This window comes from Podarcis melisellensis (assembly GCF_964234715.1).
Source record: "Podarcis melisellensis genome assembly, chromosome: 5".
In the NCBI taxonomy this organism is placed as follows: domain Eukaryota; kingdom Metazoa; phylum Chordata; class Lepidosauria; order Squamata; family Lacertidae; genus Podarcis; species Podarcis melisellensis.
The window spans coordinates 48,636,064-48,653,259 of NC_138537.1; the positions used below are offsets into that span (position 1 = coordinate 48,636,064).

General features: G+C 44.2%; 1 protein-coding gene across 4 annotated transcripts in view; it reads right to left on the reverse strand.

Annotated features, from left to right (window-relative positions):
- Nucleotides 1–185: 185 nt before the first annotated feature.
- Nucleotides 186–17,196, reverse strand: part of LOC309370380 (guanylate cyclase 2G-like) — a 38,547-nt gene continuing 21,536 nt past the window's right edge. For 3 of the 4 annotated variants that reach the window (XM_081912047.1, XM_081912045.1, XM_081912048.1), the window contains 10 exons: nt 15,564–15,729; nt 11,775–11,930; nt 9,677–9,854; nt 8,862–9,005; nt 8,100–8,292; nt 6,689–6,863; nt 4,961–5,059; nt 4,096–4,187; nt 3,113–3,220; nt 186–1,461 (listed from right to left, as the gene is read on the reverse strand). In XM_081912047.1, coding sequence (XP_081768173.1) covers nt 1,384–1,461; nt 3,113–3,220; nt 4,096–4,187; nt 4,961–5,059; nt 6,689–6,863; nt 8,100–8,292; nt 8,862–9,005; nt 9,677–9,854; nt 11,775–11,930; nt 15,564–15,729 — 1,389 coding nt within the window. In that variant the 3' untranslated portion in view covers nt 186–1,383. The remainder of the gene's footprint in view (nt 1,462–3,112; nt 3,221–4,095; nt 4,188–4,960; nt 5,060–6,688; nt 6,864–8,099; nt 8,293–8,861; nt 9,006–9,676; nt 9,855–11,774; nt 11,931–15,563; nt 15,730–17,196) is intronic. The other variant, XM_081912046.1, reaches the window with a different exon arrangement.

Sequence of the window (17,196 nt, forward strand, 5' to 3'; positions counted from 1 at the left end):
ACAGACTCCGCTAACCCAGAAATAGTACCTCGGGTTAAGAACTTTGCTTCAGGATGAGAACAGAAATTGTGCAGCGGCAGCAGGAGGCCCCATTAGCTAAAGTGGTGCTTCAGGTTAAGAACAGTTTCAGGTTAAGAACGGACCTCTGGAACAAATTAAGTACTTAACCCGAGGTACCACTGTATTGCATACAGTTTGGGGGCAGCTGCAGAATGCATCATGTTTAGTAAATGGACATGTGTGGGTGTTGCATGCCAAGCCATGGCTGTATTTCCTTGAAGGCTAAAAGTTATCAGCCTGTGAGAGCCACAACCCAAGAAAGTATTTGAATTACAGCTGACGTTTGTGTTGTGACATAGCATCAGAGGCTCCCTTAGCACCTGTTCTCCCTGTGTAACAGATGCCCCTTAGACTAACATCATCATCATAATTTGTATGCCACCTTTCCACAGTTAATACAATGCTCAAGGCGGCTTACAATATGAAAAGATTTACATCATTACAAACATAGCAAAGTAGTCATAAAAATAAATAAAACACATCGAAAACTACATAACCAAACTGAACAATTTCCACATACAAATAAATATACAAAAAATTAATCTCAATAACAGAAAAAACTCCCAACGAAAATTCCCCCAAAATACCCCAGTCCTTGCTGAGCAGCAGCAGTTCTTATGAAGCCTGTCAGGCCTTGCCCTGTGCCAGGTGGAGAGAGGCAGGAACCCTCAGGCTCCCAGAAGGCTGATAGAAGTAGAAAGGTGGGTAACCTGTGACACCCCAGATCTTGTTGAGCTATAGCTCCCACCACCCCTGACCATTGGCCATACTGATTGGGGTTGATGGGAGTTGGAGTCCAGTAATGTCTGGAAGGCCACAGATTAGGCACCTCGGATATAGTCAGACCACAGTAGTCAGACCACAGCCTGTCTTTATTGGATAGTATTGTTCATGGGAGAAAAAGCACATTTCAGGACATAGTAGAAGTAATTATATGTTTTAATGCAGGTTCCTCCTCACTTCAGAACTTGATTTTTCTACCTTGAACATACATGCTACACACACCTTTATGGAATATGGAGAAAATGAATAGGGGAAAGTTAAACTCTGTTATGCTGAAACTCTTTGATTCAACTGTTTTAACTAATTTTTACTCAGTTGTCTTAGGATTGAAGTTGCTGAGCTTTTTTTACAATTTTACACCGAAGTTGTTGATCTAGGCTATACATCTAGGCCAGGTTCATAAAACAAAGTATCTGATAACTTTGGGAAACATAATAGCCAACTAGCTACACCTTTGCAGACCCTCCAAGTGTCCCTGTTTTCCAGGGACAGCCCCGCTGTCCCAGTTTATGATTTGATACCGGAATGTCCCGCTTTTCCTTAGGACATCCTTATTTTCTTCTGAGAAGTGTTGGAGGATATGGAGTCACCCAACTCCTGAGCCATCTGAAGGCAGCCCTGTATAGTGGAAATAATTAATGGGATTTTTAATTTAATAAATAATATTGAAAGGGGGCTGTTTGAGAGTTTGTTCATTAATCCCATTTGTTATTCTCACTGTGGCTATCACTGTAGAGAAACAATATTCTTACAAACACTTGTCCCCAGGACTGAAATGCATTTGTCAGCTCCCACACTCCATTTGAAAGTGCAGAAGGCAGCCCATTAGTCATTCTAACAGCTCTGACATCGCGCTACACTACTCTGAATTAAGATCTTGTTGATGGTTGACTATGACCATAAATAAGTCCAATAAGATATAATTTGTATTTGGGCCTTGGGCTAGGTATCCTGAGGAACTATTTGGAAATAGTTTCTAAAATACTACAGTGCTATAACTGACACAACTAAGTACTTGCACAAACTGAGAATATGGGTTGTATCCAGTTCAGCACTCAGTTAGGGTCCCATTGGCACAAGCATTACTGCTTACTCAACAGGCCTTTCCCTCTCTCCTCCCTGCTCTGCACCCCCTGCACACACACAAACACACAATCTGTTCTTGACATGCTGCCTGGAGCTGATGGGACACAATATTGGCTAACCTAGCTTAAGGGATTTGATTCCCCCCCCCCCACACACACCTTTTCCATCTCCAGAACCAGGGAGGAGGGGAGGGGGGGGAGCAGGAGGAACTATGAAAGTTAAGGCTAAACTCACAGAGCATAAGGCCCCAGAAAAGCCAAGCTAAAGGATGGTTAGACTAAAGAAGATTTAGCAAACTCCAAAAGTTTGGGCCTACAGTTCTCATTGGCCCTAGCCAAAACACTCATGTTAACATGACTAATGGGAGTTGTAGCCCAAATCATCGGGTGTGGGGGCACCAAGCTGGCAAAGCCAGAACCAATGGAATACTTGCGTACCCACTGGCAGATGAGGATAAGAAGAGGACTTATTGTGACAGGATAAATTGTGAAGATTCCCAGCTGTTAAATCAATTAAAAATTACCAAAGCAATTTCAGTCTTTCGTATGGCTCTATTTCCCCCAATGGTAGATGTCAGGATTCCAAAAGGCGTGTGGAGGAGGCAAGGGAGCTGGAGGAGGATCTAAGAGAAGGGACCAGTGAGGTTCTGTGCTACCTGCAAGGCAGGAGTTGGGGCTGAGGGAAGAGGAAGCGATGGGGCTGTCCTAGGTGCAGGAGGAGTTGCAGGAAGGATTGGGAGGAAGAGACAGTCCTTAGAAGACTTGGGTCGTTAGGGTCTCTTCCATCCCCTCCTCCTCTGTCTCCAAGGACAAAGAGGGGCTTAAAGCACCAGGTTCAGGGAAAGTTGCAGGTTGCTTGCGCATGCCCTGTCAAGTGAGGGGATTTGCATTCAGGAAGAGACATGGTCATGTTGTTGCTCCAACATTCAAGGCACAAGGCTAGGGGAGTAAATGACTAGCTAGCTATGTAGCGGGAGCAGTGTACCCTGGGAGATTCTACAATGGAGTGCTTTACCAATAAGGAATTCAACTAGCACCCATTTGTGTCCCTTGGGGTGGGTGTGCTCAGCCTACACCCAAGCGCTAATCCTTCCCCATGCAAACGCTGCACTTATCACATATGAGTTATCTAATATTGTCCAATGTATGTTATTGCTTGCCAGGTCTAATAGCTACATGTCTACCTCAGCATTTCCCTTTGGGCGGCTTTCTCCATCACTGCCAAACTCTGGTAGGGGCAGATGGAATCCAACCTTTCCTTTCAGCCAAAACGTTCTTTGCTGTCCTTTGCCCTGGCAGCCAAGAGAAATAACATGAAAGCAAAGTTGCCTCACATAACCACAACAAAAACGAAAGATTTATACGATCTGAGGAGAAGCCAGAGTATGAGGAGAAGCCAGAGTATCAAAAACAACCCTCTAAATGTTTGCACACACCTTAGGAATAGTTGGTGCTTTGAAAAATAAAACGAATTTCCTTCAAGGTAAAAGGTAAAGGTGATGTGAAAAAAACAGGGAAGATGGATTGTTGGAATTTTTCATCCTTTCTCCCAGTATCCACATCAGGGAGATTGCTAGGTATTTAGAGTCAGGGCACAGGTCTATGACATAGATTTCCATTTCCTAATATATATGTATAGATGCACATTTAGACTGACATTTTTAGGGGGTGGGGAGCTCTGGCTCTTGCTGTCAAGACTTACTCAGAACCATGGGATGCAACAGGATTTTCTGGGCCCAGAACACTGTATGTATATTAGAACCCAACCCACAGGAATGGCTGCTTACGGACATATTAAAAATAAATAGTATTGTCCAACATCTTAAGATGACCCCCCCCCCAATAGTTCAGTGATTGACCTAAATTTGTTACTAGACAAAGTGCCTGACAATCCATCACCTAATTCTGAGGCCAAGACCCCATGACATTGAAAACTCAACATGCACAACTTCATACGATATTAAGCTATGGGCAGATGTCTTCACAAGGTATACCTTTCTCCAGTGCATCTGCTCCTTGCTTGTGGTGGAGGACTGTTGCCTGACTTTGAATTTTAAAAATTCATATGGCTAGAAGCTGGTGGCCTCATGTTTGTGCAGAAGCTTGGACTAGATCACCACTGGGTTCTTCCCAGCTCTAGGAGCCCCTATTTCCACGAGAACTATACCTTTATTCTTATGGTCCCTCTTTCCTGCAAATCATAACCTCCAATCATCTGGAGAACATTTGCTGTGATCATAGAGACATGGATTTGGAGAGCTAGAGAGAGAGAGAGAGAGAGAAATTTACCATATTGCATATTGATTGCTTATATTGGAAAGAAAAACTCTAAAAATGTTGTAGTAAAAAGAAATATGGACAGTTGCCTATATTTGTACCAACTAACACTTTCAGTGTTAGGACCTGGCTATGAGGTAAGAGAAATAGGTGGGCACAAGGAAACGGCATCTGATTTCAACTAACAACTCAAGTGGCCTTACAGCTGAGCATCGATTGGAAGCTGGTTGTTAAGGACCACCCACTATGGAACATAAGGGGCATGGTGCTTAAAAAGCAGTAGAACGGGGGCAGCAGATCCTAAGCTAAATCCAACTCCCAGTGTTGAGTACCACTGTCTCAGTTGCCAATTCAGAGGCAAGTGTGGTGTATGGGAATGATGACAGTTCTTGACATGAAATGTGCCCACCAACTTTTCATTTTTCTTCACTCTGTATTACTCTAAAAAAAGAAGAAGAAAATTCCTATTCAGTCTGAACAAAGGTCTGTATAGTCCATTAACCTATTGCCAATAGTGAGCAACCACCTGCCTCAGGGAAGCACACAAGGAGGGCATAATAGCTATGTAATTCTTTTGCTGCTTCCCAGCAACTGGACTGAAGACATCCCTTCTTGATTATACATTGCTGAAAGTTCTGCTTCTCTCCCTGCTCTAAGCTTTCATTCATTGGCTTTTGAAGCACAACATGTTCTCTCGCCTTTTGGAGCTTACACCAGCCTTTCTCATACCTTCATAACAAATACATGCAACGTACGTAAGCTGGTACTTTCCATCCTTGAAGCCACATTCACTGTGTCTCCAAACAAGCAGTAACGTGGCCTTGTGATCCCCACCACACCTGCAACAACAGGGCCTAGAACAAACACCAGGAAAGGCATCAGCCACAGAGAAAAGAAAGGCAGAATCTCATATGCAATGATGCTTTTGAGAGTTATGAATTAATGTTTGGATTTTACAGCAACGTGATCCCATTTACCAATTGTCTTTTCTGCTTCCCACAGAGCAGTCATGTTTTTTGGTTTTTTTGGGGGGGATATGTAGTCAAGTGGGGAAGCAGGTGGTGCTGTGGGTTAAACCACAGAGCCTAGGACTTGCCAATCAGAAGGTCGGTGGTTCAAATCCCCACAACGTTTCTCTGTCCCAGCTCCTGCCAGCCTAGCAGTTTGAAAGCACATCAAAGTGCAAGTAGATAAATAGGAACCGCTTCGGCGGGAAGGTAAACGGCGTTTCCGTGTGCTGCTCTGGTTCACCAGAAGCGGCTTAGTCATGCTGACCACATGACCTGGAAGCTGTACGCCGGCTCCCTCAGCCAAAAAAGCGAGATGAGCGCCGCAACCCCAAAGTCATCTGCGACTGGACCTAATGGTCGGGGTCCCTTTACCTTTACCTTTATGTAGTCAAGTAGACTGAGTTACTCTGAAGTACTAACGTCAGACATTTCTGCAGCCATTTTCTACATAGATACACACAAATGAGAATGTGACCAGACTTAAATCACCTCAAAAATACACTTGTGAATCAAATCTTAAATGATGCTGAGAAAATTTTACTCCTTGTGCCAGATTCCCTTCAAATTAATTATATCTCAGAACATATTGTCTAGATTTCATCATCACATGATAGGGAACCATCAGCCACATTCTTATTATTACTACATCTCCAAATCCTGGTAGCCCACATTTGGCAAGACTAAAGGCATTTCCAGGAAGCCTAATGGATCGATAACACACACACACACACACACACACACACACACACTTATGTTGCTTTATTGCTTTAACTTGGTATTAGAGCAAAGGACTATAATAGAAACTATCTCAGCATGTCCCTATTTTTATGGTTCATCAATCTGTGGCCATACTTGATATTTCAGCACCAAAGATATACACTTGTGTTTGCAATATCACGTGATAAGATGATTTATGTCTCAACGTGTTTGTATTTGCTTTTAAAACGTGTCACTACCTCCCCCAAAGTCCTTGGAAGAGAGCAAAGTCCTTGGAACAGAGCTGCACACAAACTGAAATTGAATATGAATAGTCCCTTCGTTATAGTATTTAATTGGCACAATCACAGGATTTGACCCTGTAATTTCACTGCAATCTTACTTGCAGCTACAAGTATCAATTCATTTTACTAGTTACTATCCCTCAGTCAAAATCTGGAACATAGTTGTGAGTGGCATTCTACTGAACTATACAATTAAAGTCATCTCAGTTGTGGCTTCCCCCAAAGAATCCTGCGACCTGCAGTTTGTTAAGGACAAGGAGACTTGTTAGAATATTCCTATTCTCCCACATTGCTGCAATTCCCAGAGTGGTTTAACAATCAATTCCTCTTTCCAAGGACCTGTAGTTCTCTGGGACTTGTAGTTCTCTGGGGGGGGGGGGACGGGTCTCATAACAATTCTCAGAACCCTTACTTAACAAACAATGTAGCAAAAGCTTTAAAATCATGCTTAGCTGAAACCACTGCCTTTCACCTGTATGAATACCAATACGCAGGCTCAGTTTCTCCTTCGGCATGTGCCTAATCTTGAAGGAAATGATTGCATTGAGAAAGTGCAAAGACATGGTAGCAATTTCCTCAACATGTTTCCTCCCGTTGCGAATGGGGAGGCCGCTAGCAACCATATAGGCGTCTCCAATAGTTTCAACCTGTAAGCAATCAAAGGAATCATTAGCGCTTTTTAAATTGAAACGTGAGAAATGGGAAAATGAAGGAAGCCTTAAGAGTTCCTTAGGAAAGTTATGCCCAATTCAGAACCCACATATGATACACACACAAACACACAAATAGTTACCAAGACGACTTTTTAACCCAAAAAAATCACCCCCAAAGTCATGGGTCGTCTTATACGCCGGGTATACGCAGAGCCACCTGTTGGGAAGGAGGAGAGGGAGCCGGTGAGCAAAGGCACCCCTTCTGCCATCGCTCCTCCTCCCTCCCCACAGAAGGCGACACAGCCTCCTGTGATGCAGCGCGAGGCCCCACCTCTTCCATACCGGCACAGCACGTGTTCGTTGGCCGCCGCTCTCTCCTCACCGCGGAAAGTCCTTCTGAGCGCGGTACTCACCTGCCCGCTTGTCTGCTGCTGCCGTCGTGGGAGCCGGATCCGGCCTCCATCGTGGCCATGTGGGGCTTCACTCGGCTTGCGGTTGCCATGAAGAGCCTGCCACGGCGAGGTGGTGCACGGCTTCGGCCAGGGCTCCAAGGAGCTGGGCATCCCCACAGGTGTGGGTGGTGGAGGCTGAGGCGGCCGCTTGCGGCCTTTTCCCAGAAGGAAGGAGGGAGCCGGGCTGGGCCTCCCTCCCTCCAGGTGGTGGGTTTCGGTTTTATTTCACCCACCAAATGCCTCGCCTTGGGCTGCTGCTGCTGTGATGGCAGAGGCAGCGGAGGGGTGCGTGCTCTGCCCCTGGCGGCACTTAGCGGACAGCCAAACGCTATAATTTTACAGCAAAAGTTGGGGGGTTGTCTTATAGGCCCAGTCACCTAATACGCTGGAACATACGGTAGATGAAAGGAACCCCTCATTCATTTCTTGTTATTATCTTCAGAGATATCTGCTGATGACAGGTGTCAAAACATGGTCCATTACTGATGGGCTCTCATTAGTACCAAGAGGAATGACTTGGCATGCCCTTCCCTGAGGGGAACTCCATTGTTTTATTTTAGAAATTTAAGTTTTGGAGTGAGCTCATCCCACTTTTAGTATCTCACAGGGATGTATCCATGCTAGCCTGGCTTCCTCCCAATGGGTAGTTCTTTCCTTTGGGTGAAAGGGAGCCAAGTAAGTGTATGTGGCCAGAACTAGTCAGAGATTAACATCAACAAAAATAGCAGAATGCCCTTTCAATCAACCCACTCAATTCCAGGGAATGCTGGCTGCCTACCTTGTAGACATCGTAGTTTTTAATGATGTTATCAAACAGACTGTACAGGTCATTGAGGAGATTCACAACCTGCAATGGAGAGCTGAGAGAGCATAGCTTGGTGAAGCCAACAATGTCTGAGAAGAAGATGGAGACTGAATCAAAGCTCTCGGGTTCCACTGATTTCCCAGCAACAAGTTGTTCTCCAATGAAACTGGAACAAGAATACGGGTAAAGGGCAGAGATGAAGGAATCCATTTGTTTCGGTTTCTCATTTTTCTGTTTTAAATTCAGTTCACATTTCTGCAGCAATCTGGGAATTATTTATTTTTTAAATCCCCATGAAAATTATTCAGGATTTTAGTGTTAATTTCTCCTAATACACACCTTTATACATAGTTTTGACTAATATACACGTTTCTGAAGCAATTCTTTGAAGCAACCTCCTCTAATATACTGCATGTTATACATATATCAACTAATATACGAATCTTTTGTATATATTGTTTGGTTTCCCACTGTGTGTGTGTGTGTGTGTTGGCCCAATTCAATTTAAGTAATCATATTTTAATATTTCCAAACCTATATCCATAACTATGTTCAATAGAGACTTGTTATTTCTTTTTTAAGCTAGATGAAATTTAAGAAAACTGGGGTTCAAGCAAAGGCCTAATGCACATAACTGCCAACTCATTCTTGGGCAGGACTTATTCCAAAGGTGAAAGTGTTTCAAGGCATCTTCTACTGGAGAATGGCTTAGAAGCAGTAAAGGGTTTCTGTTACCCAGGTAGCATAGCTGATAAAAGCTTTTCTGTCTTCTTCTTCTCTGCCATCAGCTGAGTTGTCCTTGACTCAACCACTTCCTCCAGATGATTTGCGTATTTTTCTAGTTTATTCACCATGTTGTCCAAGATACCGAAGTGACTTCTGGAAATGTTCAAAAAACAAAACACAAAAAAACATTTGAAGGAACTGGTGCGTATCCGTTTCTACCAAATTTCTTTCCATTGCTTGTAAGATAGTGCATTATTGTCTCTAGAACTGTTTTGATGCATGTGTGGAGAATCTTTTCACACTCCCGCATGGGCAGCCTTTCAGGGGCCACATGCCAGCAGTGAGCATGGTAAGAGGCAAAAAAAAAAAAAAAAAGGCAGAGCAACGGACGTGACCCTTACCTTGGTCCAGGAGGTTACATTCCAGCCATGCAAAAAACAGAGGTTTCTATACACACACCTTTCCAGGCAAGCAGGAAGCATGATCACAGTCGAAGGACACATTCCAGATAGTCAAAAATACTTGACAGAGTTGCAGAGTAGAGCTAGTGAAGAGTCATGGCCTAGGAGGAGTCCCAAGGGTCAGATAGAGGGGCGGGGGAGGGGGCTGCATTTGGCCTCACCTAGAGACTCTTCCTATCCCATTCACTGTTTTCTGGTTTAGCAAATGGAGGTAAAGAAGTGAGAATACTGAGATTTGGCAACCACACAATTGAGGAGTGGTTTATTTTTTTATCTTCAGGAACAGAACCCAACATGAAGGTTAGCTTTCCGTCCTGAATAATAACCACACATACTTGGTTTCACATGAAGGAAAATAATCACCCTTCTGGGCTGGCATCTTTCAGTGCTTTCTTGATGTTGAGGAATGTTGGCCTCCTCTCTGGATATTCATCCCAACATGCCTTCAAAAGTGCAACGATCCTTTCGTTACATTTCTGTGTTGAAATAGAAGGGCGCAGTGGAATGGGAGAATTAGGGTCCTGGATTCTTTTTATTATCTCTGGAACAAAAAACCAAACAAACAGTATGAGTCAGATTTCAGAATATTAATTCTTTTCTTTTGCTTTTGCTTTCAGTTCCTTTAATTTTATATGCTTTCAACATTTGAGGAAGAACCATAATTCAGTGTTAGAGAATCTGCTTCGCATGCAGAAAGTCTGAGGTTCAATCTCTGGCCTCTCCAGCAAGAGTTGGGAGAGAACCTTGTCTGATAACCTGGAGAGCTGCTGTTGGTGGTCAGTAGGAATGGACCATGGTCTGCCTCAGTATAAAGCAGCTTCCTAAATGTCCCATTAAGGTGGTGAACCCCATTCCTCAGATAATTCTTGGAACACCTGGTGTGCACAGCCACTCTCCCCAAGAGAAGGGGGGGAAGCCCAAAAGATATTTCTCCTGTCTCTGGAAGTCACTTCGCAACCTTGCTCAAAAGCAGAGATGAGGAGAAGGCCCATGGAGTCTTTGTGTGTGGACAACTTCATGGACAACTTCCCAAGCACTGTAGGGCTTCGAATTTTACCCAGAAATGGGCCAGCAAGCCATGTAGTTGTTAAAGAAATGGCAATATATGTTCTTTTCAGCCAGTTCCTTTCGAACATGAGCTAGACTGAGATATGTCATAGTAATCTAAATGCATATTGCTTGCAGCCATAACCAGTTGGAAATAGATCTGCAATATAATACAGTAATTTATTTGAATAAATATGGAGTATATTTGATTTACTAGGCATTAAGTATGGGAATATTGGTTTTGGGACTGTGCAACTTAATCTTGTAGACATTATTTAGGACCCTGAGTTAGCCAATTAACTTATGAAACTTGCTAAATATAGGATGAATTTCCATATCCTGTATTTGCAGTAAATAGTTATTTAAATTTGGATTCTGAGCAAAGCTCAGTAACTTTTTAGATATGCACCCTGTTTTGGAACACTTACACCTTGTTAATCACGAGCACTATATTAAACTTTGCAATTTCTATGAAAATATTAGTATTACTACCTGTCATTAATTGTTCATATGGTTGATGCTTTTACTGTGAAATGACTTTGAGATATTTCTTGAGAAACAATTTAAAAATGGAATTTAAAAAAATAGAAATAGAAATTGTATGGAATACAGTTTGCTATTGATAGAAAACATGTGTGACTCGTTAAGGAAAAAACTGAATCAGGCCCAGTCTTTCTACTAACAAGAGTTTGAGAATCATTTCTTAGATGAATTGCTTTTCAAAGGGAGTTGTATAATGCATATGTTTTCTTTAGTAGCAGTTTTAATTTCAGGGTTACAACTGTTTGAAGAAACAAACCACATTCACAGGCATAGAATTTCCCAATATGTTTTGATCTCATCTTCCTTTCTTTCCCTTGCTCTATAATTATAATTAAAGGGACGCGGGTGGCGCTGTGGGTAAAACCTCAGTGCCTAGGGCTTACCGATCGCATGGTTGGCGGTTCGAATCCCCGCGGCGGGGTGAGTTCCCGTCTTTCGGTCCCAGCTCCTGCCCACCTAGCAGTTCGAAAGCACCCTTAAGTAGATAAATAGGTACCGCTTTATAGCGGGAAGGTAAATGGCATTTCCGTGTGCTGCGCTGGTGCTGGCTCGCCAGAGCAGCTTCGTCACGCTGGCCACGTGACCCGGAAGTGTCTCCGGACAGCGTTGGCCCCCGGCCTCTTAAGTGAGATGGGCGCACAACCCTACAGTCGGACACGACTGGCCCGCAAGGGCAGGGGTACCTTTACCTTTATAATTATAATTGCTCCATAATTATATATTGTTTGTATTGTTTCCTCTGTTAATGGACTGCATAATTTTGAGGAGGAGGACATGTTAGATGTACAAACACACACAGAGGATTTTGTTGCTTTTCCTACACATCTGGAAGAAAAAAATAAAGCTCAAGGTCAGATCTCAAAGAAACAACCTTCTGCATTCTGGCTTAGGTCATGGAATGGACCATCTTCATGGTTGTATATCAGTTCTCTCATAATAATAGCAAAGCTGTACACATCCCCCTTCTGGGTGCCATGGAATGGAGATTCTGCCATTCTTAGCAATTCAGGTGCTGTCCAGTAAAGCTCTAAAACAAGAAGAGAGAAAATATTGGAATGATAAAACATTTATTTAAAAGGCTTTAAAAAGTCTGTTAAAATTGCTGCCATGAAGTAGTTTTACCCCAGGTGTAATTGGTGAGTAATTATGAGTTTTGCCCATTCCCAAAGGGGGACAAAGCTATCCATTTCTGGTCTGTGTCATTTTTGCACAAGTTAACCTATCGTTTCATTCTGTTCCACATTAATTTGTATTTTAAAAATAAATAAATAGCTATTCATTATGAATCTTTACTCGTTCAAAATGCCAACAAACTGTGTCGCTACAATCTTTACTCCAAGAAGTGCAGAACAGATAATTTCACACAGAAATTCACAAAGGCAGAAATCCTCAAGTATCCCTGTTTCCTTTTTGCATTCTCTACAGGTGCTTATTCGTCTCCGTTTAGGCCATAAAGGTAAAGGTAAAGGTACCCCTGCCCATACGGGCCAGTCTTGCCAGACTCTGGGGTTGTGCGCCCATCTCACTCAAGAGGCCAGGGGCCAGCGCTGTCCGAAGACACTTCCGAGTCACGTGGCCAGCGTGACATCGCTGCTCTGGCGAGCCAGAGCTGCACACGGAAACGCCGTTTACCTTCCCGCTGGTAAGCGGTCCCTATTTATCTACTTGCACCCGACGGTGCTTTCGAACTGCTAGGTTGGCAGGTGCTGGGACTGAGCAGCGGGAGCGCACCCCACCGCAGGGATTCGAACCGCCAACCTTTCGATCGGCAAGCCCTAGGTGCTGAGGCTTTTACCCACAGCACCACCCGCGTCCCACTGTTTAGGCCATAGCATATGCTAAATTACAGGGAAGTCCATGTAGATAGTTGTGCCCCAGACACATCCAGGTATGTTGCTGGCAGCAATGAATACCACAGCTTTGTTGGTAATAGTATACAGTGGTACCTTGGTTCTCAAAAGCACGGCTTCCAATTGGCTGGAGGAGCTTCCTGCACTCAAGCGGAAGCCACGTCAGACGTTCGGCTTTCGAAAAACATTCCCTAAGCGGAACACTTACTTCTGGGCTTGTGGCGTTCGGGAGCTGATTTGTTTGACAACTAAGCCGTTCAAGAACCAAGGTATGACTGTATATTAGAATTTGGGATGGCCAGGCCCTGCCCACCTGCTAATAGGTAGTTGCCAGCCTTGACCCCACCATTATGCAGACCGTTTCTTGTGGGCACTGCTAACAACTTGAGGACATGGAAAATTGCCCGGCACCCACTCCCCAGAGCCAGCACCAAGGCGTGAAGGTGCCATCTTTTATCATGTGCATGATGCAATGTTTGAAAACAAGCACCAGGAGGTTTCTGTATTTGTCAATCCTAGTTTCGCCCTCTGGGCTTTCCATGGAAGCTTGCTCTGTGAACCAGCAAACAACCACAATTAATTATTATTTCATAACCCATCTGTAATTAATAACGACTGCTTATGTTACCAACTGCTACACCCAGTGGCGTAGCGTGGGTTGTCAGCACCCGGGGCAAGGCAAGTAATTTGCGCCCCCTAACCCGTGGATTTTAGCACTCGAGTGCGAGCGCCCCCCCCCAGGTGTTGCGCCCGGTGCCGCCGGCCCCCCTGCACCCCCCACGCTACGCCACTGGCTACACCACCCCTCAAAATCTCACTAACTAACATCCTGCCCAATTTGCTTTCTTGCCAGGAGACTTTGCCAGTTGGAGACATACCATATTTTTCTGTGTATAACCCGCTCCTATAAAGAAGAAGAGTTTGAATTTGATATCCTGCTTTATCACTACCCTAAGGAGTCTCAAAGCAGCTAACAATCTTCTTTCCCTTCCCCCCTCCCACAACAAACACTCTGTGAGGTGAGTGAGGCTGAGAGACTTCAAGGAAGTGTGACTAGCCCAAAGTCAGCTTCATGTGGAGGAGCGGAGACGCGAACCCAGTTCACCAGATTACGAGACTACTGCTCTTAACCACTACACCACACTGGCTCTCCGTGTGTATGAGATGACCCCTATTTTGGGGGACACCAAATTAAGGAAACGGGGGAAATTTCCCACAGTTGTAAGCTTTTTTGGGGGGGTTGCCCAGAGTTGTTGAGCTTTTTTGGGGGGATTACCGACAATCGCTCACCCACCTGACCACTGCTAACAATCACACACCTCACTGAAGCCACCAATCATCAATCTGTTTGGCGCCAGCGGCCACCAATCACCCGCCAAATCGCCACTGAGAATCTCCTGTTCATGACTGACACCAATTGTCCTCCCCTCCTCTGCACTCTCCGTGTATAAGACGACCCCCAATTTTTGACACTTTTTATAATAAAAAAAACCTCATCGTATACACGGAAAAAAACGGTAATTGCAACATGGAAAGACACAACCTTGCTGTGGGAAAGTCATAAACTTCGTAATCACAGCATTCAGCATTCTCAGAGATATTCTCTTTGTACCCACCCCCTGATATTTCAGAATATCTGAACGCTATTCAAATCAGTTGCATTTTCAAATTGTTTTCTTTCCTGTTTTCCAGTCCTTCTAGCTTGAGTGGAGACTCTTGTATTACATACATTAAACAGCTGGGTAGAGAACCATGTAATGACAAGATTTTGTTTTTCCAGTATTCTGCAATGTGAAATGCAAGTATCTGCTGACTGGGTATTCTTATTAAATGTTGTTGTTATTTAGTCGTTTAGTCGTGTCCGACTCTTTGTGACCCCATGGACCAGAGTACGCCAGGCACTCCTGTCTTCCACTGCCTCCCGCAGTTTGTTCAGACTCATGTTTGTAGCTTCGAGAACACTGTCCAACCATCTCGTCCTCTGTCGTCCCCTTCTCCTTGTATTAAGCCACCTTGTACAACCCTTGTATTAAACCTCCTTGTACAACCCACCATTCAGCCCGAAGATAGGACCTTAGCACAATGAACATGCCTTTAAGCAATGTTAAACATTAGCTTACTGCAACACATTTTACGTGGGGCTGCCTCTGAAGATGGCTTGGAAACCTCAGCTGGAGCCGAATTCAGCATCCAGTTTACATACTGGGAGAAGAAGGTTTGAGCATACACCAATCCTGGCCTGCCTGCACTGGCTGCCAGCCAGTTTCTTGGCTCATTACAAAGTGCTGTTTTTGACCTATAAAGCCTTAAATGGCTCAGGACCACAAGAGCCATTTACGAACTGAACCCATACAAACTGAGCCCAACCCTGTGATCATCATCTGAGGCCCTTCTTCACATAGCTCCTCCATGAGAGGTCTGAATGTGGCAACACTAGAACGGGCATTTTCTACTGTGGCTCCCCATTTGTGGAATGCTTTCCCTAGGGAGATTCGCCTGGTGCCTTCATTACATATCTTTTGGCAGCAGGCAAAAACATTCCTCTATCACTAGGCTTTTGGCTAATTAAATAATCTACAGTCTTTTAAATGTGTTTGTGCGAGGGGAGTTATTGGTTTGTTTGTTTTTGTATTTTGTGTTTTCTTTTTGTATCTTTATTCTGTGAACCACCCGGTGACCTTTGGACAAAGGGTGGTATATAAATTTAATAAATAAAAATAAAGATAAACCTCTACTAAAACATTTGCATGCAAAATGCTCTGGTGGGTGGTGCTTTTCTTCTTGGAAAGGAAAGTACTTAATGTTCTTACCTGCATAATTGCTTTCTTCTGCCATTACCTGAGATTTCCTTCCATATTTAAATTCCCACAACCCAAAGCCACACAGCTTCACCTGCATGCGACTGTCTACCAGGCAGTTGGTGGGCTTTAAGTTTCCATGAGAATTCAGGGGGCTGTTGTGAATGAACACCATACCCTAAAATTCAAACACACAGTGTAGACAAAAACATGAAATACATGTACCAAACAAAGCAAGTTAGCATGGGATTCTGCAGTTTCCACAAACAAGAACTTTTTAGATTTGGATTGTATTTCATTCATTGCATAGATTTAGAAGAGTTTGGATTTGATATCCTGCTTTATCACTACCCAAAGGAGTCTCAAAGCGGCTAACATTCTCCTTTCTCTTCCTCCCCCACAACAAACACTTTGTGAGGTGAGTGGGGCTGAGAGACTTCAGAGAAGTGTGACTAGCCCAAGGTCACCCAGCAGCTGCATGTGGAGGAGCGGGGAAGCGAACCCAGTTCACCAGATTACGAGCCTATCACTCTTAACCACTACACCACACTGATTTATTTTAGCAGGTTACATAGGTAACACTTTTAAATTTTTACTTCAATGTTCTGGATTGAGGCTTTTCAGAGTTTCCTATTTGTTGCCACCTGTGCCTTTTCTGGAGGTCATAAACTCATCTTATATGTTCTACTTTGGGAGAGGTCACAGTTAAAAAATACACACACACATACGTCCAAATAAAAATAAGAAAAACAGAACACTTCATCTACTGAAAGCCTAGCACAAAATGCAAGAGGGAGTATACAAGGCATAGGAGCCAACTCCAGGGAGCTGTGGCTTCTTGGGAACCCACAATAATATAATTATGGGAGGCTGGGCACCCACAAAGTCAATGAGAAAAGCTGGCAGGCAGCAGTGCTGCCTCTGAGAGAGAAGCAGTTCAGCTCCACCCTCCTCATTCAGTGAGCGAGGCACCCTTTATCAGTAGGGGGGAGCTCGGACATGGAAAAGGGTGCCTCACTGGCATTGGAAAGGAGGAGCGTGTGCGTGTTCACACGTCTGCATTGCAGTGGCAGGCACCCACAATACTGAGGGCGAGTTGGCAGCCCTGGTACAAGGGAAGTGAATTCCACAACTGATGCTAACCATCAGTGGCGTAGCGTGGGTTGTCAGCACCAGGGGCAAGGCAAGTAATTTGCGCCCCCCCTAACCCGTGGATTTGCGCACCCTAACCCTAACCCCCAGATGTTGCGCCCGGTGCAGCCGGCCCCCCCTGCACCCCCCACGCTACGCCACTGCTAACCATGGAAAAGACTATTCATTTGCCACTGGTGTATAAACACGGTACAGAAATGGAATAATCAAAAGTGTGTGGCTATTAGATCATGTAACATGCAAAGACTAAAAACAACACTTTTCAAAGTGCCGCTTCTGATATTGAAACACTGGTGTGATACACTCCAAACAACCCACTTCATCAGATAATTTTTCGGCACCATCTGAAGATCCCAGTGCTCTTAGAAGTGGGTTGCAAAACTTCATGCAGTTTACACACACACACTCTCTGATAAACACCAATGCTTTAGCTACAAAAACAACAGATGCTTGTGATGGATATGGATCTTTCTGGCTTCTTTTCAGCTGTCAG